Source organism: Mustela lutreola, chromosome 9 (assembly GCF_030435805.1).
Source record: "Mustela lutreola isolate mMusLut2 chromosome 9, mMusLut2.pri, whole genome shotgun sequence".
Lineage (NCBI taxonomy): Eukaryota > Metazoa > Chordata > Mammalia > Carnivora > Mustelidae > Mustela > Mustela lutreola.
Window position 1 is genome coordinate 95,992,583 of NC_081298.1, and position 25,853 is coordinate 96,018,435.

The following is a 25,853-nucleotide window of genomic DNA, read 5'->3' on the forward strand; positions in this document are numbered from 1 at the left end:
TCAGAGGACAGAGGACCAGCAGAGCCTGACAAGTGCACTGCTGGCTTCCCTACAGGCTCATGGACGGAACGAAGGCTGAGAAAGATCTTGGTGTGTCGGGCAAGTGGGACACTCATCCAAATTCAAATAAGAAATCCCTCTGCCTTCCCTGGAAAGAGCATCAACCTCAATAGGAAATCAGACTTTGAGTGTTTGCAGGAGACCCCACAGAGAAAAAAGAACAATGACACTCATCTGCCTGGGACCTTTTACAAGGAGGTTCTGATATTTCTGGGGAGCCAAAATAGTAAGAAGCAATTGATTGTATCATATCCATTATTCACCATTTAAGGTGTGTGAGATGTTACCCATAGTCTTCAACTAGCATGTGGGTTTTACTGTTTTGTTTCAGTGACTATAAATGCAGTTAAGTGAAGAAACTGTTATATAAAATCAAAGCAGACGATTGCTGCTTCTCCTGCTTATGCCGTCAGGCATGTGGGGCCCAAGTCACACAGGGAATCCTGACCTGGCCTGTAGAGGCCGGAGGGGAGAAAGAAAGGGAGAAGGAAGCGTCAAGCCTCTTTCAGGTCTTTGAGGCTGCTGAAGATGGTCTTTGTGTTTAGGTTAACCCACTATGTGGTCTCAGCTGTGCGAAAATGGGCCCTGAGCCAAGGAGGGGCAGGAAGAGAAAATGCTGTGACTGAAAAGTGAGGGGACTGTGTGTGTGTGTGTGTGTGTGTGTGTGTCTGTGGAGGGGACTTAGCTGAAAGCAAGGAGATGTGAGGGAACTTGGGAGGGGACAGGGGCTGGGCAGATATGGTACCAAAATATAGTAGGAGGCTGGAACTGCAGAGAAAAATGTCTAGTGGGAAATTTCCCATGGCCAGAGGATTTTTAAGAACAGGGATATCTTGTATGTCATTTAAAAATTGTGTATCTCTACGACATTAAACTTAGTTCTGAACCTCTGGCAAAGCCTGCCATTCAACGTGTATGCTATATGCGACCAATTCTGGGGAAACCAAAGAAGGTCTGAACTGCATGCCTGAGCTGGCCAGGAGGTGAAGGCAGAGGACAGGTATAGGACATGAAACACAGGGAGATGGGGGCCCTGGATGGCTCAGTCAGTTAAGCGTCTGCCTTCACCTCAGTCATGATCCCAGGGTCCTGGGATTGAGCCCTGCATCGGTCTCCCTGCTGAGCAGGAAGTGTGCTTCTCCCTCTCCCTCTGCCTCTCACCCCTGCTTGTTCTCTCTCTGTGTCAAACAAATTAAATCTTAAAATATATATATATGTCATATATATATATATATATATATATATATATGACACAGGGAAAAGAATTGGAGCCAGGGTGAGGCTGAGATTAACAGCTCCTGGGAATGCACAGCAATTTCAGCAAAGACATGGACGTCCCCTAGGATGAGGCCAGAGAGACTGGAATCCACTTTAGCTAATTCTCCAGGAATAAGGTAAACTTGGTTGGTGCATGGTTTATGAAAACTTTCCATTTATTAGGACTTTCACTGGTTTACTTGCAAACTTGGACCCTCAACCCCAATTACCCCTCAAGGTCTTAAGGTCACTAACTCAGGATTCTCTTCTAATGGGATTTTTTGTTTGTTTTTAGAATAGCCCTCATGGCTGACGAGGGAATGTTGTATATGTTGATAATTCCAGAAGATCCAGGTTTTAAAGTGTCAAAGGACAAGAAGAGAGAGAAAATACATGATTCTTTTGGGACATACATTTTCATCTGCTTTCCTGCCTGCCCCTCACCCCAAAGGTCTAGAATGATCCTCATTCTTTCTCCTCTTCTGTCTTCCTTTCCTCCTTCTCTCTCCAAGTTGTATCCTTCCAAGACACAAATTTATAGGTACACAAAGGCAAGGAAGCTACCCCGTTTCAAAGCTTCAAAGTCTAAAAGAACCCCAACTGTCCTTGCACTTACGCTGGAAATTGCCCGTTTCAGGAACCCTTCATGGAGGAGATGCTTTAGAGACAAATATGTGTTCTGTCCCAACCCTTGCTCCTTCCTCATCAGAAATGAGAATGGAAGGCCACAGGAAATATATCCTTGATCCTAAGGCCTTGGAATGAGGCTCAATATGAGGCTTAAATGCCTGGCTGGAAAACAGCCTTTCTCTCCTTTACTGCTCATCTTGAGGCAGTTTTGATCTTTTAGTGACCCCAGAGTTTAGTAGTGACCAGGCAAGTAGCAGATCTTAATGATTTTTCACACCCCTCCCACCAGAAGGATCTCATAAGCTCTTGATGCCAATGAACATAGCCAAACCAAACCAATATCCTCTTGCAGAGGAAAAAGATCTGGGATCCTCACTCTCATATTGGGTTAATGTGTATTAGTTAAGCCAACATCTATTAAGTGTCTACCACACACCTACCATGTTATTTGTTTCTTCTCTGCCTCAGGAGGGACCCAGCACACTCAATTTTACAAGGGGACCTCATCCCTAAATGTGGGGGAGGTGGTAGGGTTATAGGAGAATGCCTCAGAAGGGGAGGATGAGGCATTCAGATCTAACATGGAGAGCAGGAACTCTTCCCAAAAGGCTGGCTCTCCTTTGGGTCTCTGATGTTCCCAGTCCTGAGCTGGTCCGTGTGCACATGCATGGTTTCACCAGCACTCATCTCTTATGCTAGACGGTGCCAAAGGATTTCCATCAACCCATCTCCCACTTAGACACATTTACTCTAGAAAAGCCACAGGACTTGGTAGACTTGATGCCAAGGAGAGCAGTTGTTCAGGGCAGCTGCAAGATTGTGGGTGACTAAGGTGGCCTTTGGGAGCATGTGAGTCAGATCTCTTCCTACAGGGACGCTGAGACACTGTCACTGCCTCTGAGATTCCTTTGAAGGTTTAGACAGTAAAATAACTAATTTTTCCTTGCTTAAGACAGGAGAAATATATAGTAGAGACCAATTAAATACAATTTATTGGGCAGATTTAGGATCTGCTGAGGTGAAATCATGTCCCTAGAAACAGCAAATTCTCAAAAGAATAAAATGTCATAGTTGGGCTCTCAGGACTCGAGTCTTTTCACTTCTCTTAAGATTGATACTTTTCTTTCCACAGGAAGGAACAAAAGACTGATTTTTAATTAGCCCAAAACTGATATCTGCAGTAGCAGCAGAAGGCCTCAGGGGATTTGCTGGTCTGGGAGAGAGCTTTCCAGGGGTCTGCAAGCCACCATGCCAATGCCTAGACAATTCTGTACTGTTCCTTCAAGCTTCGGTGAGGAAAGAGGGTGGAGGTAACGTGTGTGGAATTCAGTTTACGGAGCACAGTGGCTCCTGCCAAGTCATGTTTGTCGTTAGGGCAAGAGCTGTATGGCCCCTAAGAATTTGGAAATGAGGAAAATAATTAAGCCATGAAAACAGCTTGGGGTAGCTCAGAGCAGAGGTCTCCAAGTCACCAGAGAGACAGAGCTCAGACTGGATAAATGTATCCCTGGGCAGGGAGGTTGGTCTGCAGGGGTAGCATAGCATGGGTGGTAAGAGCCCTGACCCCAGTGGGACATCACTGAGTCTCCAGAGAATCTCCCCAATCTATCACCCTGTCTGGGCTCCCCAGCAGATGGCTCCCCTGAAATGTGCCCTTCAAGAACTCACGGGTCCTGCTGACATGATGCCCGTTGCTGTTCCGGCTGCTTCCCCTGCTGCCCATGCCAGTCAGTTCCTGTTGTGGCTTGTCTGGCCGCAGGCCCCAGCAGACCTTCTGTAGGCCTGGAAGACGTCCCTGTGGGTCTCTTTTCCTTTGAGGGTAACTGGGGACTGAAAGCCCAATGTGGATGGAGCGGCAGTCTGTGGGCAGAGCACAAAAGAGGGGGGGGAGGCAAAGATTACTGAAAATGGGCATTTCTCCTTACTATCCTCCAGTTACAAAGAGCTAGGGCCACCAAAGCAGAATGGAAGACATGGAGTTCCTGGCCAGGGCCACTGCCCCAAGTCTTGGGTTTGACAGAACTCCATTTCTGAACAATTCAGCCGTTGCTGGAAATGATACCCTTCGTGCTGTAGTTAGAACTCAATTTGAATGAGCAGAACTCCCATCACTCTGTTCTTGCTTGTCCAGAATGGCAATAACTGCATAAGGCTTATGACACATGGCCTGAGAGAGTCCCTCAGTGACTCACAGATTTAGTCCAAAACGCCAACCCCCCTCTTTGGGAGGGCTGTATGCATTTCCATCAAGGGCCACTTTTACTCGTAATGAAAGACTACATAAACTACTTAACAGAAAAGGGAGTTACTCGGACTTCTCAAAGCTGGTTTTGTATACTAGAATTTTCAAGAACTAGACTCATGAAGAACCTTAATTTCGAATTCCACTAAGAAGCCTGGTTGGTCTGTAAAGCCCCACTGGGTCTTTGCACACAAAAAGTAGCTGTAATTCTCTCAGGTCTCAGGATGGACATTCTGCTATCAGTGTTTCATCAGTGTTGGCTTCAACTGGTCAACAGTTTTAAAAATAATCAATAGATTTAGTTTTATATATACAGAATAATTGAGCAGATAGTACACAGGAAATTAGTCTTCCGTCCTACCGCCACCAGACCCCTGCTCCACAAACAGATCTCCTATTATTTTTATTGAGGTATAATTATACCTCAATTATACAATATAATATATATTAATGAGGTATAACATTGTATTAGTTCGAGGTGTACAACATACTAATTTGATAGATGTATATATTGCAAGATGATTGCCATAAGAAGTCTAGTTAACATCCATCACCCCACATAGCTGTACTTATTTTCTTGTGTTGAGAACTTTTAGAATCTACTCTCTTGGCAACTTTCAAATATACAATACAATACCTTGCCATACATTCCATCCCCAGAATTTATTTATCTTATAACTGGAAGTTTGGTTTTTTTTACTTCTTTTACCCTTTTGCTCACCTCCAAACCCCTGCCTCTGGCAACCACTAATCTGTTCTCTGTTTCTTTGAATTTGGTTCTTTAGATTCCACATATAAATAGGATCATACAGTATTTGTCTTCTCTGTCATTGCCAAGACTGTCAAAGAGCGAACACTTTGTGTTTTCTTCTTGAAATTTTGTTGTATCAGGTCGTATATCAGACTGTCATCCATTTTGAATTGTGTGTGTGTGTGTGTGTGTGTGTGTGGTGTAAGATAGTGGTCCAGTTTTATTCTTATGCATGTGGCTGTCCAGTTTTCTCATAAGAGAGATCATCCTTTCCTCACTGTATATTCTTGATTCCTTCATCATAAATTACCTGAACTTAAAAATGTGGGTATATTTCTGGGCTCTCTCTTCTTCTCCATTGATCTATGTGTCTGTTTTTATACCAACACTATACTGTCTTGATTAATACAGCTTTGTAATATCTTTTGAATCAGAAAGCATGATGCCTCCAGCTTTGTTCTTTTGCAAGATCACTCTGGCTATTGAAGGTCCTTCATGGTTCCATAAAAATTTTAGAATTATTTATTCTATTGCTGTGAAAAACATCATTGAAATTTTTATAGGAATTAGATTGAATCTGTAGATTGCTCAGGGTAGCCTGGACACTTTAAAAATATTAATTCATCCAATCCATGAGCATGGAATACCTTTCCATTCCTTTGTGTCTTCTTCAATTTCTTTCATCAATGTCTTAAAATTTTCAGTGCACAAGTCTTTCACCTCCCTTGTTAAGTTTATTTATTCCTGTTTATTTCATTCTTTTTGTGGCAATTATAAATAGAATTGTTTTCTTAATTTCTCCTTCTGACAGTTCATTATTAGTATATAGAAGTGTACCCTTTTGTATTAATTTTTGTATATTGATTTTGTAACTGTAACTTTACCGAATTTATTAGTTCTAACAGTTTTTTGGTGGACTCTTTAGGGTTTGCCATATATAATATCACATCATCTGCAAATAGAAAGTTTTACTTCTTCCTTTCTGATTTGAAAGTCTTTTATTTCTTTTTCTTGACTAATTACTCTGGATAGGACTTCCAGTACAATGTTTATTCAACAATGCTGAATAAAAGTGGTGAGGGTGGGCATCCTGATATTTTTCCTGATCTTAGAGGAAAAACTTTCAGCTTTTCATTGTTGAGTAAGATGTTAGCTGTGGGTTTGTCATATATGGCCTTTGTTATGTTGAGGTACATTCCCTCTAGACTCAGTTTGTTGAGATTTTTGATAAGGAATAGATATTGAATTTTGTCAAATATACATTCTGCATCTATTGAGATGATCATATTATCTTTATCCTTCATTTTATTAATGGGAGGTATATCACATTGATTGATTTACAGGTGTTGAACCATCCCTGCACTCCTGAAATGAATCCTACTTGATCATGGGGCAAGACCCTTTTAATGTATTGTTGAATTTAGTTTTGTAATATTTTGTTGAGTATTTTTACACCTTTGGTCATCAGAGATATTGGTATGTAATTTTTTTTCTTGTAGTGTCCTAATCTGTTTTTTATATCCAGGTAATACTAGTGTCATAAAATGAAATTGGAAGTGTTCTCTTCTATTTTTTGGAAGAGTTTGAGAAGGATTGGTATTAATTCTTACTTAAATGTTTGTTAGAATTTGCCAGTTAAGCCATCTGTTCCTGAACTTTTGTTTGTTGGGAGGTTTTTCATTACTGATTCAATCTCCTTACAAGTAACTGGTCTGTTCAGTTTTTCTTTTTCTTCATTATTTAGTTTTGGTAAGTTGTACCTTTAGGAATTCATTCATTTCTTCTAAGTTGTCCAAATTGTTCACATATAATTGTTCACAGTAGTCTCTTTTGATCTTTTATATTTCTGTGCTTTCAATTTTAATGTCTTTTCTTTCATTTCTAATTTTATTTGAGTATCCTCTTTTTTCCCCTTGATAAATCTAGCTCAAGATTTGTCTATTTTGGTTGTCTTTTCAAAAACCAGTTCTTAGTTTCATTGATCTTTTCTATTATCTTTTTAGTCTCTATTTTACTTATTTCTTCTCAGATCTTTGTTGTTTCCTCCCTCTACTAACTCTGGGCTTAGTTTGTTCTTTTTCTAGTTCCTTGAGGTATAAAGTTAGGTTGTTTACTTGGGCTCTTTCTTTTTTCTTAATGTAGGCATTTATTGCTATGAATAGATTACCCTATTATTAACAACTTTCATTAGAGTGGAACGTTTGTTACAATTAATAAACCAATATTGATGTATTATGATTAACTCTAGTCTATTGTTTACACGAAGTTTCACTTTTAGTGTTGTATAGTTCTATGGGTTTTGAAAAATGCCTACACCTACCATTACAGTATCATACAGAATAGTTTCACCAGCCTAAAAATTCCCTGTGCTTTACCTACTCATCCATCCTCTTCTAAATACTTGTTACTTTCCTCTTTTGACCTTTACATTTTGTTCTCTTTCCTTTTTTTCTTCTTTTTGAGGTGAAATGAGAATGGGTGGGGTATATGAGTGGGAAGATTTTTTTTCTCTGCTTATGTGAACTGCAGCAAAAATGTTTGGGAACCACTCTTTTAGGATAACTTGGAGTCTGGAATTCCATGGTGATGATTTTCCAAAGAGCAGGATGGCCAAAAAATATTATTGTAGTTCCTCCTTTCCACAGAGGATATGTTTCAGGTTCCCTAGAGGATGCCTGAAAGTGCACATAGCACTGAACTCTACATATACCATGCTTTTTCCTGCACACACGTACCGATGATCAAATTTAATTTATAAATTAGGCACAGTAAGAGATTAACAATAATAAGTAATAATAAAATAGAATAATTATAATAATATTTTATAATAAAAGTTATGTGAATGAGCTCTCTCTCTCTCAAGATATCCTATTGTACTGTATTCACCTTTTTACTTGTAATGATATGAGATGATAAAATGTCTATGTGATGAGATGAGGTAAGATAAATGACAGAGGAACTGTGACATAGTGTTGGGCTACTACTGACCTTCAGATGATGTGTCAGAAAAAGAATCTGCTTCCAGACCTTGATTGAATATGGGTAACTAAAACTGAAGAGAGTGAAATCACAGGTAAGTGGGGGACTATTGTATTTTTGAAGCCCATGGATGGCAAATGAGATTTGAAAGCTGCTGTAGAACAGGAAATTAAACTCTGTGTTCTTACATCGAGATCTACCTTAACTTGATTTTATTTTCTTTGGAGGGGAGGTCTGCCTCTTGGCTCAAACTCCTGAAATGTAGATCCTAATGTCTGGGCATCCAGTGACTACAGATGTCACACAGAAACCACATCAAGCTGAACCTTGGAGAAGCATATCTAACTAAGCCCTTTCAAGATAGGTTGAGTGTCTACTCTGGTGAAAAGACTCTGAATCATTCATAGGTATGGGAAAGTGAGTTTGCCAGGATGTCAGTGTCCAAATCTTTTTAGAGCCCAGCTCACCCCAGCATACCTCACTGCTCACTCTTCTGAACCTCCAGTATTTCTTGGCTGTAACCAAGAATGTGAGGTGGAGATTTTTATGAAGTACAGCCTTACTTTCTAGTGGACCAATATCAGAATGATTGGTGCTCCTCTTTCCTTCCCACATCTCCTCCAGTATGGCATGACTTCCCTTGCTCAGTTCTAACATTTCTTAAGCAAGCTGTAATTTGAGTAATCCATGGACACCAGTAAGAGGTAAGTAGTTTTAATCTAAGGGCTTAGCAGATGAATTCCTAGTTTCCACTGTTGAGGTCAGGAACAGAAATGAGAAACAGCTGGTATATCAGAAAGGCCTCTGCCAAGAGTCACCTGCCTTGGATGCTCCCTGGCTTGTTCATCACTTGCTCCACGGCCATGGACATCTGCCTCTCAAGAACTCAGTGTCCTTACCTGTAAGGTGGAAATGAAATCCCTTCTCTACTATCTGGGCAAGGTTTTTGAGAAGACAGAATGAGATGGTATATGGGAACTTGATTAGAAAATTGTAAGGGCTACACATATGAAGAATATACTTATTGGAGAAATCAGGGAAGATAGCTATCAGGAAAGTATTATACTTTTTTCCCTGGATCTAACTTGTCCCTTTTTTTCCCCTGGCTTCCATCATAATCATCAGAGTGTCGTTGTGTAGCTGGTGAACTGTGCAGAATGGCTAGCCCTCTCCCAAGCTTCCTCCTTCACTCTGCAGGACCTCTCCACTCACTGTGAACATTTTGCAGTTTGGCTCAGGACTTGTGCCAAGTTCTCCTAGGAACTCCTCAGCTGCATTCTTCTCCATTGACAGCTCCAGAATGGGTCTACACATTCTACAGCTCAGCAAGCATTCAGCTGGGCAGCGAGATTGGTGTTTCCCTCCAAGTGGGGCTGGGACAGTGGCAGGGCGGTGGCCTGTCTGGTTGCCTCTTCATAAGTCCTGTGGTTGCTTCTCTGCAGAGTGTAGGAACTTAATACCTCTGCATCAGCAATTTTTGGACAATAGATACCCCCATTCAATATCTTCTTGCAGTAGTTTGAGCTGCTATTTTTAGAATCTGTGTAATGGTGGCATCTTGTATAGTTTGTAGATATTGTAAAATTAGGTAAGTTTAATTTTGTGTTGGGGATGCTATGCCCTAATTCACAGAAACAAAGTGCCAGTTTCCTGTCTTCGGCCCCATGATGTGGTCTCTTTAAGACGTAGCCTGGTGCCATTGGGTCCAGAGAAGACACCATGGGTGGGCCAGGGAAAGGGACCAGCTCTCTAGATCTTCCCACTGGAGGGGTGTTATAAGGATATTTAAGAAACTGGCAGACTTGGGGCACCTGGGTGGCTCAGTGGGTTAAAGCCTCTGCCTTCGGCTCAGGTCAGGATCCCAGAGTCCTGGGATCGAGCCCCACATCTGGCTCTGTGCTCAGCGGGGAGCCAGCTTTCTCCTCTCTCTCTCTCTCTCTCTGCCTGCCTCTTTGCCCACTTGTGATCTCTCTCTCTCTCTGTCAAATAAATAAATAAATAAATAAATAAAAGAAACTGGCAGACCATCCTAGGATTTGCATCAAGTTCTCAAGATGACCTTACCTTCCTGATCCTGACATCTCCTCCTGTAGTTAGCAGGGTCCAGCTTCCCTACCCCAGTCTTCTCTTCTTCCACCTTCATCACTATGAAAGATGAACACAGTCTCAATACATATACAGCACAAAAAGGTAGGATTTTGAGTGGAAATGGCCAAATCCACACCCATAGTAGGAGACCCTAAAGCAGATGAAAAAATTAAGGCCAAAGAACAAATTGTAAACAAATTGAAGAAGCTCAAATACTATCTCTAACAAACAGAGAACAGATCTCTTTTTCAAGTATAAATTGAACACTTATAGAAAGCACATATCTAGATCACAGGTAAGACTTAGTAAATCTCAAAGAAACTGTATCATCCTCCCACAGTAAGGATGTATATATACATATATGTGTGTGTGGTTATGTAAGATGTAAGATATTCATATATATATATATATAATAAATGTATATAAATATATGTATATACACATATAACTTCAGAAACTAAAAGTAATTTCTACTCATGGGTTTAACAGGAAATCACATAGAAATCATTAAATATTTAGAACTCAACAAGTGCAACTACGAAATATTGAAGCTTATGGGTTGCGATATGTTTGGAGGAAACAGAGAAGGAAGGCGTGGAGGGAGGGAGGAGAGAAGGAAAATAAGTGTGACAAACATTCAACTGAAGAACCTGGCGAGGGGGCGGTGACACAGGAGAAAAGCTAAAGAAAGTAGAAAATGGAACTATAAAATAAAATTTAAAAATTTGAAATAGAAACGAGAATAGATGGTTAACAAACCCAAAGGCGATTATTTGAAAAGATTCTTAAAATAGGCAGACTGTGCAAAGCGAATCAAGCAGAAAAGGATGTTCATACGTAAACAATATTGGGAGTAAAAAAGCAACATGACTGAAAACATAGTAGAGAATTTAAAAATTAAAAGTGAATGCCATGAAAAACTTCATGCCGATACATTTTATTTATTTTTTTTTTAATTTTTAATTTTTTATTTTTTATAAACATATATTTTTATCCCCAGGGGTACAGGTCTGTGAATCACCAGGTTTACACACTTCACAGCACTCACCAAAGCACATACCCTCCCCAACGTCCATAATCCCACCCCCTTCTCCCATTTTAGTTTGGGCAATAATAATAATTACCATTTCTATGTGCCAGGAACTACTTTAAATGCTCTGCATGTGTGACTTTTTTTTTTTTTTTTAAGATTTTATTTATTTATTTGACAGAGAGAGACACAGCAAGAGAGGGAACACAGCAAGGGGGAGTGGGAGAGGGAGAAGCAGGCTTCCTGTGGAGCAGGGAGCCCAAACCGGGGCTTGATCCTAGGACCCTGGGATCATGACCAGAGCTGAAAGCAGACACTTAGTAACTGAGCCACCCAGGTGCCCATTACTCATTTTACAGGTGAGTAAACTGAGGCACAAGAGCTTAACTGACTGCCCAAATGGAGGAACAGAGATTCAGACCCAGACAATCTGTTTCTGGAATTTAAGTTCTTAGCCATGAGGCTGATAAATGGATATTTTATTAGGAAAATAATAGAAGTGACCAAAATTGACTTTAAAAGAATTAGAACATAGGAGATAACATGGAGGACATTAGGAGAAGGAAAGGAAAAGTGAATTGGGGCAAAGCACAAGAGACTGTGGACTCTGAGAAACAAACTGAGGGTTTTAGAGGGGAGGGGGTTGGGGGGATGGGTGAGCCTTGTGGTGGGTATTAAGGAGGGCTCATATTATATGGAGCACTGGAGGTTGTACATAAACAATGAATCCTGGAACACTGCATCAGAAACTGATTATGTATTTTATGGTGATTAACATAACATAATAAAAATAAATAAATAAACAAATATTAAAAATAAAGGGAAAAAAAAGAATTAGAAAACCTCAACTAACCAATAACCATTAACTGAAAAATTTATGGGTAAGTCATTACAAGCAGCCTTTCCCATGTCTCATGGATAATTTCTGAAGCTGGATTATAGGTACAAAACGATTATCATTTTTTTCTATTTTTTTGTGTCAGAATTTTTTTTTCCCATCGTGAAAGGAAAGATAAACACCAGGAGAAGACAGTTTTAAAAAAAATGTTTTATCTGAATCTTCAAGGATTAGATAGTCTCTAACTGATACAAAATCGTTTTCAAAAGTAGAAAAAAAGGAAATTGGAGGCAGTAGATATATCTAAAGACCAGAATACAGGGTCGGACTAAAAGCAGAAGAGTTTGTTGAAAATCTTCCTAAGGAGTCCATTTAACCCTCAGATCCTCTTTCCTAGGCTCCAGTCTCTTAGAATGCGCCTCCTTCTAGAATATGGAGGGGTTAAACCCGAAGACCTCTGGATAACTAACGACAAGAAGGAGTCATTTCATTGAGGGGTAGGGAGAGGAATTAAGCAAGGGCAGTTAGCCACTCAGCCCTCTGCCTACTTGACTCCTAGAACACTAATGAGGTTTACACACTCCACGTGGGAGACTGGAGGATTTACAGATAGAGACATTTTGGGGACCTCTAACAAATGGTCAAGTCTCCACCCAACTGCCCACCATGAGTCTATCATTCAGTAAGTCCAGCCTATCAAACTGTTATTGGGCAGCTCCACTCCAAAGTCATGGCCAGCCAAGAATCGCCAGAATGACAGAGACCAAAACAAGCAGGAGGAGAGGAAGTCCAAGGAAACAGGAACAATGTCGGCAGCCAAAGAACCATTTAAAAAGCATATAATTCCCATATCTGAGTAGACTAGAAAAGACCTTGTATTCATGACAAAAAGAAAAGTAGAATCTACAAACCTGGGACTTTTAAAGAATAAGAAATAACTCTTGGGGGCGCCTGGGTGGCTCAGTGGGTTAAGCCTCTGCCTTCAGCTCAGAACATGATCCCAGCGTCCAGGGATCGAGCCCCATATCAGGCTCCCTGCTCGGCAGGGGGGAAGCCTGCTTCTCCCTCTCCCATTCCCCCTGCTTGTATTCCTTCTCTCACTGTGTCTCTCTCTGTCAAATAAATAAATAAAATCTTTAAAAAAAAAAAGAAAAAAGAAAGAACTCTTGAAAATTAAAGATATGTTAGAAGAAAAATTTCAGTAAAAGAATTAGAATATGAAGTTGGAAAAAACATGTGAGAAAATAGAACACAGATAAGAGTAATTTTTTAAACAGTCGGGAAAAAGGCAAGGAACTCAGAGGACCAATCCAGTGGTTTAACATCAAAGCAATAGAAGTCCCCAAAGAGAAGCCAGAAAAAAATAATGGAGGGGAAATTATCAAGGACTTAAGAATATTTCCCAAAACTGATGGATTTGAATTTCCTGGTGGAAAGAACTTACTGAGAGCCCAGGAAAATGAATTTAAAACAAAAGCCACTCCAAGTGACATTACAAAGTGTTAGAATATTACATATAAAGAGAAGACCTTAAAAACCTTCCAGAAGGGAAGCCTGGGTGGCTCAGTGGGTTAACCCTCTGCCTTCAGCTCAGGTCATGATCCCAGGGTTCTGGGATAGAGCCCCATATCAGGCTCTCTGCTCAGCAGGGAGCCTGCTTCCTCCTCTCTCTCTGCCTGACTCTCTGCCTACTTGTGATCTGTCAAATAAATAAATAAACTTTATTTTAAAAAACAAACAAACAAACCCTTCCAGAAGAAGGAAATAAGTCACCTACAAAGAATCAGATGTGAGAACTGGCATCCAGACACAATGGAAGCTGTAAGACAGTGGAGTTATGCCTCCAAAAGTGAGAAAAAATTATTTCCAACCTTGATTTCTAGTCCTAACTAAAATATCAAATGTGAGGGTAGAAAAAGTATTTTTAGACAAGTCTTAAAATTTTACTGCTTATGCACTTTTTTCAGGAAGTGGTTGAAGGAAGAACTCCAGCAAGATGGAAGAGCATCTCAGGAAGGAATAGAGCATCTAGAAAATGGGATTCACCACAAAAGACAAGCACAGGAGGCCCTGGAAAGAAGCTGTATAGCAATCCAGAGAGCAGTGGTTTCATCTTAGATCAGGCTCTGCACGGGTTCTCAGAGAAAAACCTGAAACTGATCAATTATCTGGATGTGTTTCACTGTTTTGAGAGGATACTAAGATTCTTCCAAGAATAAAGAGTCATGGAAAGGAAAAGTGACCATTGAACACTATGTAACTCAAATGTGAGCAACATATGCAGTGACATTTATGCAGTCATAATAAATAAAAATGAATATATAACCCAAAACTGGGATATAAGCAGGCTTGGTATCCCACCACTGTGTATTATTATGCATATGTTGCTGTTTGTGGCTGGTGTTCAGGTATTCATTCCCACTGCTCAGTGTCAGTGCCATATGGGAAATCAAATACTTTGAATTTCTACATTGGATGTAACTATTTGGAGAGATGAGGATTTGTCAGGGAGACGGGGGTTGTAAGACACCTGTAGAGGAAACTGCTAGATGTCCATCCCCCTTTCTGCTCTGATTTTATTCAGGACAGCAATGTGGCTGACTAAAAATAATCACTTCCTCCAAATGCCCCTCAGCAATCTCTGAAGAGGTATCTCTAAAGAGATAGAGCAATCTCTAAAGAGAAAGAACCTAGGAGAAGATTCCCTTCCTGGATGAAGCCTCTGCAGAAGAAAGCATCTCCATTTTTCCTTCCTCTGCCTTCCTGGATAAAGTTGCCAGATTTAGCAAATAAAAATAGAGTTTTCCCAGTTAAATCTGAGTTTTATATATACAATTAATGGTTTTTAGTATAAGTCCCATGCAATATTTGGAATATACTTATACCAAAACTGGCTAACTATCTCACCTCTGTCGAGATGAGCATAGACTCGATGCCTGGAAGTGCAGCAGCCCTCTTGTCATCATGGAAATGGAGGCTACATGCTAACTGTGAATACAAGGGGAGGAAGAATCCTGGATCTTTAATGTCTTCACTGAGTCACTCTACAGCACTGGACAGTCCACACTTGGGTTTCTTGTTAAGGAGAACAGTTAAAACACTATTTGTTTAAATACTATAGTTAACTTTTCTGTTACTCAAAATCACACCTGTGTCATAGGACAAAAGACTCTACGACTGTATTTACTGGGCAAATAAGATTGGGTTCTGAGGGTGCCTGGGTGGTTCAGTCAGTTAAGCATCTGCCTTCATCTCAGGTCACAATCTCAGGGACCGAGCCCCATGTTGGGGCTGAGCAGGGAGTCTGCTTCTCCCTCTCCCTCTTCCCCTACCCCACTTGCGCACTCTCTCTATCTTGCACGCACACGTGCAGGGATGCGTGCAAATAAATAAAGTACTAAACTGCCTCCCTCCAAAAAAATAACACATTTGAAAAAAAAGATTGGGTTGTGTTGTAAGGAAAACAGGGGGAATGGGCACTGAGTGGTCATGTAACAGTGTTTGCTACACTTTCCAACACCAATTCCCTCCTTGTCTAGCCTGTTCTGTTCAAGTAGAGACACATGGCCCTTCATGCTGTAGACACCTTCCCCAACTCCAGGCATGAATTAGATCTGTCTAAATTATCCATGGTAATCATATGGCCTTTGACCAGTAACTGATCTTAGAAGTAGTCATGTACCTCATCAAGCCAGTGAGATTTAAGTGGAAGTCCATTCAGTAGGACTTCCAGGAAAGCTTTAATTTCCCTAATAAAAAGTGACAGGCCCTTCTGGAATGCACGTTTGGCCAATTACCCTCCCTACTTTCCTGCACAGACCTTGGACGTGAGACTTCTACATGAAGCAGTCCTCTTGCAACAATAAGGTGACAAGTATGAAGAGCTAAGGCTCAGGCTGAGGACAAAGCAGAAGCCTAGAAAAAATCTTGGTTCCTGGTAATGTCACTGAGCTCCAGACTGCTTATCTCTGGGCTTCCTATTACATGAAAAGAAATCTACTTTGTATATTTAAATTGCTAGCCAAGTTTTATGTTGCTTTTAGCTAAAGACCTTTCCAGGGATGCCTGGGCGGCTCAGTCAATTAAACATCCAACTCTTGATCTCACCTCAGATCTTGATCTTGGGGTTCTGAATTCAGGCCCTGTGTTAGGCTCCATACAGGGTGTGAAGCCTACTTAAAAAATAAGAAGAAGAAGAAGAAATAAAGACCTATAAATAAAATAAAGATTATATAAAAATAAAGGCCTTCCTAACTGATACATAATGAATACTATGGGGAGCTGAAATGAATGAACTAGATTTCTGCATGTTAACATGTATAAATCTCAAAAACATAAGAAATAGAAAAAAACAGGGGCGCCTGGGTAGCTTAGTCAGTTAAGCATCTGCCTTCGGCTCAGGTCAGGATCCCAGGGTCCTGGGATCGAGTCCCGCATCGGGCTCTCTGCTCAGCAGCGAGCCTGCTTCCTCCTCTCTCTCTCTGCCTGCCTCTCTGCCTGCTTGTGATCTCTGTCTGTCAAATAAATAAATAAAATCTTTAAAAAAAATTTTTTTAAATGAGTTTTTTTTAAAGAAATAAGAGAACTCCCCACCACTATGATATAACAGTCTCAAAATGGCCAAGTGAGTACCCTGCACAAAGAATGACTGGTGGGAAAAATCCTCACACTTTGATATGTCATTGTGAAATTTTAGAACACTAAATAAATGTCAAGAAAAAAGGAAATCCTTAAAACTTATAGAATGAAATAAACAGAAACAGCTCACCTACAAATGAATAAAAGACTATCTGATTTCTCATCAGCAACTTGGATAACAGAAGACAACAGAGCAATGCATCCTAAATTCTGAGGGACAATGATTTCTAACCTAGCATTCTCTACTCAGGCAAACTACTAGGCAAGAGAGGGTAGAAGACATCTTCACATATGCAAGAAATCATTTTACTTCTCTCTTGTAACTTCTTATGAAGTTACTTAAGTATGTTACCACAATGAATCAAGAAGGGGAAGACAATGGGATCCAAGAGAGGGCTCCAAGCTGAAGAAAAATGAAGGGAGGTCCCTAGATGGCTGCTGTGCCACAGCCCTAGTCTCTCCTCAGAAGAGTTAAAAATGACATTTCAGAAGGAGCCACCCAAGGAAAAGATGAAATGCCGGAGATCTGATACACTTCTTGAGAATTTGGAACAATTTAAGACAGAGACAAAGATAGAAAATGCAAAGGAAGGCAACTAGAAATACCAGGAAAAAAAATTAGTATTCCAAGAAATAAAATGTGGTTATGGTACACAGTCATAAGAGTATAAACATTGATTTTTGAATTAACAAAAAACAATATATATCTACATTGGGAGAAGGGAGAAGAGATGGGTGTGGTATAAGATAATTATTTACCTGTAGGTGGCTAATATCCAACTCTGATAAATAGCAGGAGATACATATATATAGAAATAATCTGTATATATTATTAGAGGGTTGTAGGTAGCCAACAGAAAAAGCTGAAAGAATTCCAGGTGGTCCTTTGGAGGACCATCTTTGGAAGATGGAACAGTGGAGTATTTAGAAAGCTAGAATGGAGTTTTGTTGTTTTTTTGTTATAAGCTCTTACATGTATTACTTTATTTTTAATTATGGTTACATTTTTAAAAAAACATTTTAAGGCAAATAATTTAATATGACACGTATACTCCCACTTAATGGATAATTTTATCCCCCTGATAATCCAGAATTAAATCCATTTGTTCAAAATGTATCATGTTTAAATATTCAGGAGAACTACAAAACAAAGTACCTTCAAGAAGTGGTTTGCAAGAGTACTCAAAGGTATGCAAGTGTCAGAGTCTTCTGGAGGGCGCGTTAAAACCTGGATTTCTGAGCTCCACTCAAGAGTTACTGATTCTGTGGATCTGAGCTGTAGGCTGAAAGTTTGTGTTCTCTACAAGTTTCCACTTGATGCTGAAGATGCTGATCCAGGGACAACACATTGAGAATGGCTGCTTTAAGGAAATAACTCCTATTTATATTTTCTATTAAACTGAATCACCATGCATGGAACTTAGTTTACACGAGCTTCACATGCATAACAAGATCACGTCTTTGCTTTCAAACTGGGCACTGTGAACTGGTAAGCTTAGCGATGACGCACTGGTAGCTCCAATTGATTGGTGATTTTCTGGGAGTCGGTATCTTCCTCAACCCTCCCTCCTCAAGCTTGAGTAGAGACAAGCAGAGTAACGTCTTTTCCCATATGGAACCACCTCCAAATCTTTTAGATGGGGCTCACCCCATATCTCCCCAACCACAACAGGAAAGGCCATGTGGTCCAGCCTAGCCAATCAAACACTCCCCCATTCCCCCATCACAGAGATTGGTTCCACGGGAAGCCAGTAAGCTTGGGTGCTACAATGTTGCTTGACACAGGGAGGGAAATATCCAAGAAAAGTAAAAAAGCAGAGTACTAGTAACACTGTAACTCCCTGAGTCAGTTAATTCTGAACTGACCTGACTAATAGAAATGAAATGGGATTTTCCAGCATGTTTTAAAAACGTATTCTTTCATATCTGAAGTACTATGGATTTTCAGATTGGAAATCGAACAAAAGTAAATGCAAAAATGACAAACAGATGAGATCCTCATGGAACTATAGAAGCACGGAGATTTAATGTAGTTCATATTTGGGTAGATGCATACCTCCCAGTTCTGCACTAGCTCAGACCATTCCTTCCTCACCTCCTCTGCAGGTCCTACCTCTTCACAACTTGAGAGAAGGTCCCTTCAAGGAGGATGCAGAAGTATGAGAAGAACCCAGGCTGCCCCAGAACATCTTCAATGGAAATCATTCATTTGAAACAACTCAAGCAGAGTGCTAACCATTTGCAAAGTGTTTGGATGAACTATTCTAATCAGCAGCTACACGGCTCATTGCAAAAATTTTCAAAAGTGACCTACATCTTGAAACAGAATTTCCATCTCTACCATTTTGTATAATGTATATTAATTGAATATCAGATAACTTGCTTTCATACTCTCATTTACTCCTGATTAAAATTCAGTGAGGTGCATAATTTTCACCCCCATTTTACAGATAAAGAAATGGAGATTCAAAGAATTAAGAAAGTTACCCTGTGTCACAGGCAGAGCTAAGATTGAAATGGGATTCTCTCTGATTCTCCAACCCCAGGAAGAAACACAGGCAGAGAAAGAGAAAGGGAGAAAACGAAGGGAGGTAGGGGGTTGGAAGAGGAAAGACAGACGTAAAGACATAAGAGACAGTGAGGTCTGGAAGAAGCCATAGACTTCTGAGTTCTAGGCCCTTCCTGAGGTCTAGCTGAATTCCCATCTCCAAGACCTCCCTATGGCATTATAATAAACTCATCTTTTCTCTTCGGCTAGCTTCAGGTGATTCCCAAGAATATTAACCAGTACAACCGTCCACTACAGTATATTGCCAGAGAAATTTATTAGCAACAAACCAGCCTTTGGCATATAGCAAAGCAATGAACTTGTAAGAGCAGTTTTTCCTACACCAGCCCTTCCACTGCTGCACTCACTCCTCATTATTCTCCCATCCATCTTTAGACCCTGGGGGTGAGTATGGCTTTACAGTGAGGGATCAGACCAAATTCTTTTCTGTTCTGAATCACCAGGGACCCATTCCACTTTATTGCCCCTGCCACCAGCCTGACTCCCACTGTGGATCCCTGAGAGTGCAAACCCTACTGACAGAATCAATGCCCTAACATCGTGAGGCTAAGCACTAGAGTGCCACACCAGGGAACAGAAACACAGGGTCCCTTCCCAAGCAGCTTTCATGTCTGCTGCAGCAAGGAGGTGGTGACACAGCCAACATGATGGGCATACAAGCATTTTGACTATCAAAACCCTGGTGATTGAATCATGGGCCATTTAACACTGCTCCCTCCCCAAGCCCCTGGCCACAGAGGCACATCAGTTCAGTCCAACGAATCCACTTTGTTCCAGATATTTGCTCTAGACACTGGAAACAAACAGAACAAAATAGATTATTAGGGAAGAAGGGCAAAATATGGCAATAAATCCTTAAGATTAGACACCCATATGTCTGGGGGGAAAATTAAGTAGAAAAAAGGTTGTGCCACAAGCATCAGTCAGCCTTTTAGGAGCTTTCCCTCCCATCCCATCTTTTAAGCCATTTGACATTATACTTAAAAACAGGACCAGCCTAATGTAGTATCCAGTGAACTCCGTAGACAGCTCAAAGCATTTCAAAAAAGGACCTCCTGGAGAGCTCACCTCGGATCATTTTATGAGCTGAATTGACAAAAATGATGTGGGGTCATGAGGCTTTAAAGACTAAGCTTAGAAATTAGAGAAAGGCCACCTTCCCAGTGATAGTTTATTCATTGCCTCTGGGCCCTGCAGACCTCACCCATGCATGCCCCAGAAAAGGAAGAGAAAACAAGCAAACAAAATAATCCCCTAGCAAACCACCAGTAGCAAAAACAGGTGCAGTATCCAAATCTAACAACAGAAATTTGTAATGAAAGGAGGCTAGCCATTATTTAGTTTCTATCCTGAGATGTTATATCAACAGATGTAATCTATTTTCCCATAGTTTTCTGGGGGAAGAAGCAAATCTCAGTGCTATTGCTTACTTCCCATAAAATTTTCAGCCAGTCTTGTAAATTTCACAAAGGCAACAGAAATGTGCATTGCCTAGAGGAAAAAGATTCTCAGTTCCATCAGATGATAAGAAAAATGAACTAACATGCCACGGTGTCAGAAAGAGTGCATTTCATATCATTTCAGTTAATCTGGTGTGAGAGTCTATGCCCCAAACCAGTGAACTCAAGACAACAGGGTCACTGACATAGGATAATTTTTTTTTTTTAAGAAATGGCAAATATCCAATGCTCGTTTGGAGGATTTATTCAACTTTCATGGTATTCTCCTTCTCCATGTGTGTGTGAAGCTCACTCTCAAATACTCCGTTCACATTGTCAAGCACATTTTTCTTTATCTGTATAGTTTTGTCTACTATCTCTGAAACTCCAAGCTGCAAACTTACCTTCACACTCTTAGCACTGGAAACAGGATCCAAATCTCAAGAAGGCTGGTGTCACTTGCTCTGGTGCTGTTAGGTGGCAAGAAGGACGCTCTGTGATTTCCAGACTGAACTGTATTTGGGGCACTGGAGATTGACTTGTGGGGCTCAGTGGCAGCCAGCCATGTGACCAGGGTGGGGGAAGGGACACTCCTGCAGGGCAAGGGACCAATGCCTGCTCGCCTGACAGACCAGGGTAGAGCAGGGTCTGAACAGAGCCAGCCATAATTGTAGGCGGACAACTTTGCTCTAAATTTCTTCTTGGATTTTAACTTAGCCTTGGTTTTTAGATGCTTGTTTATCTCCCTACATGATTTCTATCCTAAGTCCTTTTTGGATTCTGTCTTGAAGGGGTGTTAGAGAGGGAAGAGACCTTAGGGATGATCAAGCACCACCCCCCACCCCAAGGCCACCTATTTTACAGATCGGTGGCAGCACTTCCAGGAGCTTGCAGAGGCCTGGGTTTGGTATGGTGTACTGGGGGACCCCAGCTGGCTGGCACCCCAAATTACAGCTCACTTGAATAACTTTAACCCTTAGATCATTAGAGCTTTGAGAACTGCTGAGATGCCAATAATGAATCTTATCACATTGCAGGTGCCTAAATCTGCAGCTGTCAGATTAGGCCATGGCTTAGAAATTGTACTTGTAGTCAAAGAGTTTATATGGGGGCTCCTGGGTAGCTCAGCCCAGCATCCAACTCCTGCTTTCGGCTTAGGGTGTGATCTCAGGGTCCTGGGATTGAGCCCCAAGTGGGGCTCTGTGCTCAGCATGGAGTCTGCTTGTCCCTCTCCCTCCCCCTGTGCCCTACCCCACCTCACTCATGCGTACTCTTTCTCTAAAGTAAATAAATGAATCTGTTTAAAAAAAAAGGCATTTATATAAAGATGTGCACTTATGTTTCTATATCTCTATCACAGTCTCCTTAAAACACTCTGAGATGATCTTTCTGGAGGGATTAGGGGACACCAGGAGCTGGAGAGATATTTGACCTCAAAGACCCTGAAGACTTCTCAAGACCAGAGCCATCTGAGCAGCCTTCTAGTTCACATCTACTTCTGTACCCAAATGGTCTGTGCTGGCTGCCTGCTAACCAAAAGGGGGATAGTAGTAATGACGGTGGAAATGGTCAAGGGAGAAGTGGTAGGGGGAACAGTAGCAGTGGTGTTCCAGTAGCTGGGTATAGAGGGACATCGTAGAGGCATCAGTGGAGGTGGTGGAGGTGAGGATGGAGGTGATGAGGGGCAGATGGAGGTGGTGATGGGGGAGGGGCAAAAAGGCGCCCTGAATGAGAGTAGGAGATTCTTGGTACTGACTCAGGCTGATGACCCTAGATGAAGCTGACCCCCTGGGACGACAAGTATGAAATGGGAAAGCCATGGCGTTAGAACTCTGAAGAACCTCATTCTATCCCCAGAGCTGTACAGTCTTAAGGTAATTACTTCTCCTCTCTGGATTCTAGTTTCCTTGAAGTAGAGTTGGCACTTAAATGGTCTTGTTAGGGGAAACTCATCCCTCTCCCTCTAAACCCTTTACCATTCCCTATAACATAGTAGCTTCTATCTTTCTAAAGTCTCAAAAGGAGTACTCACTTACCTCTCTACCCCCTCACTCAATTTCACCCAGTGGAGGAAGAGTGACTCAGGCAATCGAAACATTTGGGAGAATACAGTGGGCATGTGCCATGGCTCAGATCCGTCTGAGAACTGCCTGCTTCGGAGAAAATCCAAGTTGGGCTCCTCTCCTCTCTTCACAGCAAACTTTTGGGGCAGTTTCTCACCCTGCAGGTAGGGAGTCCTCCAGTGTTGGGTAAACAAGCTTAATTCTGGTGGAAAAAATTAGGAAGCCTGATTGTGGGCGTAGATTCTGATTCTCCAATCAGCTTTACCTGTTACAAAGTTATTTTGACTTCTACCTATGGGACTTCTGTGTCTTATTATTTCTCATTTGATTCCAAGCATAGAGGGAAAGATTGTAAGCAAGTACCTTCCTCAAATCCCAGTGCTGATGAATTAATGAAAGAGCCTGCATAGAGTTGGTTGGACGAAACAGTCTCTAAATTTCCTTCAAGCTTTAACATCCTGTGATTCTACAAGTCTATGTCTCTGGAGTAGAACAAGTATTTGTGAAGCTGGGCAGAAGGTTGAGACTTTTAGTGGACAACTTCCTGATTTCTGCCTCTCTTCTTTCCTGCTTTTCAACCCGATGAAGACCTCTACTCTCCAGACATTTTCCTCTTCCCCCCTTCACCAGCCCTACATGGCTTCATTTACCCCTATTCTGGTCTAGACCCCATGAAGAGTTACTTCACTCTCCCTTCATTGATACACACAATGTCTTGTTCCTGCCCTGCCAATCTTTTGGTCTAAATCAGCCCCACTGCTACCCTTCTCCTCCTGTACTGAGCTCTCTTCTGTCTCTGGAGAAAGCCTGTATTCAGGGGGAGAGAAAAGAGCCAAGACCAAGAGTGGTGGAAGTGTGTGTGTGTGTATGTGTGTGTGTGAGAGAGAGAGAGAAACTAAGAGACAGATTGGAGTGACAGACAGAATGGAGAGAGACAGACCCCACCTTCAGGTCTCTCATGTACCCAGTGGTGGTACCTATGGCCAGCTCTACTTCTGGCCTTCCCCATGGTTGAGTTTTGTGAGTAAAAAATATTGAAGGAATATCTGGCCGTCCCATTTCTCTCCTCTCCCTTACCTATGGCCTCGCTCACTAAGCTCACTTAGCTTACTGCTAAGGGGACTGGTTTGCCCAGCCGGCATTAAGCATGGGGACAAATACTTGAGGGCTTTCAGTCCTTCCTCACCACCAGAGTGGTAATGGCTGAGACTCATGCATTGACTTAGGAGCAAGGGAGAAGATTGGACCCAATCTTCTTAGTCAGAAGTATTTCCTCCCCAAGGGGAGGTTTGGCAATGACTGGACATATTTCTGGTTCTTAACACTGGGATGAGAGTCCTACTGGCCTCTAGTGGGTAGAGGCCAGAGATGCTGCTAACATCCTACAATGTACAAGAAGCCCCACAGACTATCAAAAGTGCCAAGGTCAAGAATCCTGGATTCGACTGCTCAGACCCCTCTGGTTCTAGAAACCAAAATCCAGGCCAAAAGAGTACTCCATATGGGCCCACCCCAATCACCAGGATGCTACAAGGAGGAAGGAAGGGCAAAGATTCTTAGTAATTTGCAGCTTTGGACCTCTGGGCCTCTGTTTCCTTTGGAGACCTGGCACACAGAGATGGTTACTCCACAGGGACAGGTTCCCTTCCATCGTCTGGTGCAGTGCCACCTGAACCCCCCCCCCCCCGGGGTTTAAAAGATGGCAGGTCTTAGGCAGGTCTGACATTGGGAGTGAAGTCCCATGAAAGAAAAATGAACTTCCTACCCCTGCGTTGCTGGGAATAAGGATTATTTGGGTGCCCAGCAGGATTCCCTAGAACTTTTGCCCACAACAGGTTTTCCACAAGCTGGCAAGCCTCATGCCAGTATGCGTGATTTTTGTCTCTCAGATTGTTTGTGCCAAGCTTTGGCGGGTGGTACAAGACTGGCTGCCCCAGATTCTTTTCCACTTTAGCTGCTTTTGAACTGTATCCAGGGTTGAGGAGGGAACATACTCTGGCATGTCAAGACTGTATGAGAAGGCAAGAAAAGCTGAGAGATATCTTAAAGGGAAGCTGAGAACCCTGAGGAGGCCAGGCTCGGGTTATGTGGTAGGTGGGTTCTCTCCTTCTGCCAGCTCCATCTACCCCCCAGGCACTGCTGTGGCCTGTGGCCTGCAATAGCGCAGACTTCAGCTCACTCTGCACAAACCACACTGCACGTCCTGCTGTTCTTCCAACATCCCAAGCTCATTCCCACCTCGGCACCCTCGCACTTACTGCCTCCCCCACCTTCAGGTCTCTCATGTACCCAGCTTTCTGATGCCAAATACCTAAGAAAGTCCTCCCTGACCAGCCTATCCAAAATGCCCCCTCTTTAACTCTGCCTTATTGGACTATATGGCATTTCTATCCAAAACCACATTATGTATTTGTTTGTTCATTCATTACTTTCTCTTCCTCTGATCTGGCAGAGACTTAGTCTTGTTCACTGAGGTATCCCTGACACCTATAATAGAGGCTTATGAACGGTTGGTTCGAATCCTCACTCCACAAACTTTGGGATGTTGAGCAAGTCACCTATCTATTTTTTTCTTCAATTTCCTCAGCTGAAAAATGGAAATCATACCTACCTCAGTGGTTATTACGAGAACTGAGTGAATCCATGTATATAAAATCTTAGGTCAATGTCTGGCACACAAAATAATAAGTAGCAGCTAGTAATATTATCATTAGCATACTCCCAGGAAGTTCACACCATGCCTGTTCTGTGGAGGCCGGGAGACCAAATCCCTCTGCAGGCCTGGAACAGGACCTTTTCTCTCCTCTGCATCTGCTCTCTGCTGCCCTCTCAAGGCCCTGGGTGGAGGTTGGCAAAAGAAAATATTAAGGACTCCATCCTTAAAAATGAGCCGTTCCTTTTTTTAAGCAAGCCCCACTCCCAATGTGGCAAGCTTGGCCCTTGACAGAGCTGCCACTGGAGTCATCATTTGACAAGTTCAATTACAAATCACTGAGGCCACAGAGGAACTGTGGGCGCTTGGGAATCCATCCCTCCTTGGGCTCCAGGAGGGTCTTGGAGCAAACCCTTCTCCCTTCCCCCAGGCTGTACTTCCTGAGCCTGGGGACAGTGATCCGTCAATCAACCTAAGCCACCCTGGAAAGCCATTCCTCACCCTGTCCCTCATTCCCTATTGGACTGTGTTTCACCATGTGGGTCAAGTGATTTTCAAGCTGTCAGCCTAAAATGAGAGGGAAAGCCACTCCTCTGGGGGCTTCTGGATGGTGACT

General features: G+C 41.9%; 1 protein-coding gene across 4 annotated transcripts in view; it reads right to left on the reverse strand.

Moving 5' to 3' along the window:
- The window catches only part of SLC4A5 (solute carrier family 4 member 5), a 107,560-nt gene that overhangs the window by 73,608 nt on the left and 8,099 nt on the right, over positions 1-25,853 (reverse strand). For 3 of the 4 annotated variants that reach the window (XM_059188097.1, XM_059188099.1, XM_059188098.1), the window contains 2 exons: positions 9,984-10,064; positions 3,616-3,807 (listed from right to left, as the gene is read on the reverse strand). In XM_059188097.1, the coding sequence (XP_059044080.1) occupies positions 3,616-3,807; positions 9,984-10,064 (273 nt within the window). Of the gene's footprint in view, positions 1-3,615; positions 3,808-9,983; positions 10,065-15,982; positions 16,048-25,853 lie in introns of all 4 variants that reach the window. The other variant, XM_059188101.1, reaches the window with a different exon arrangement.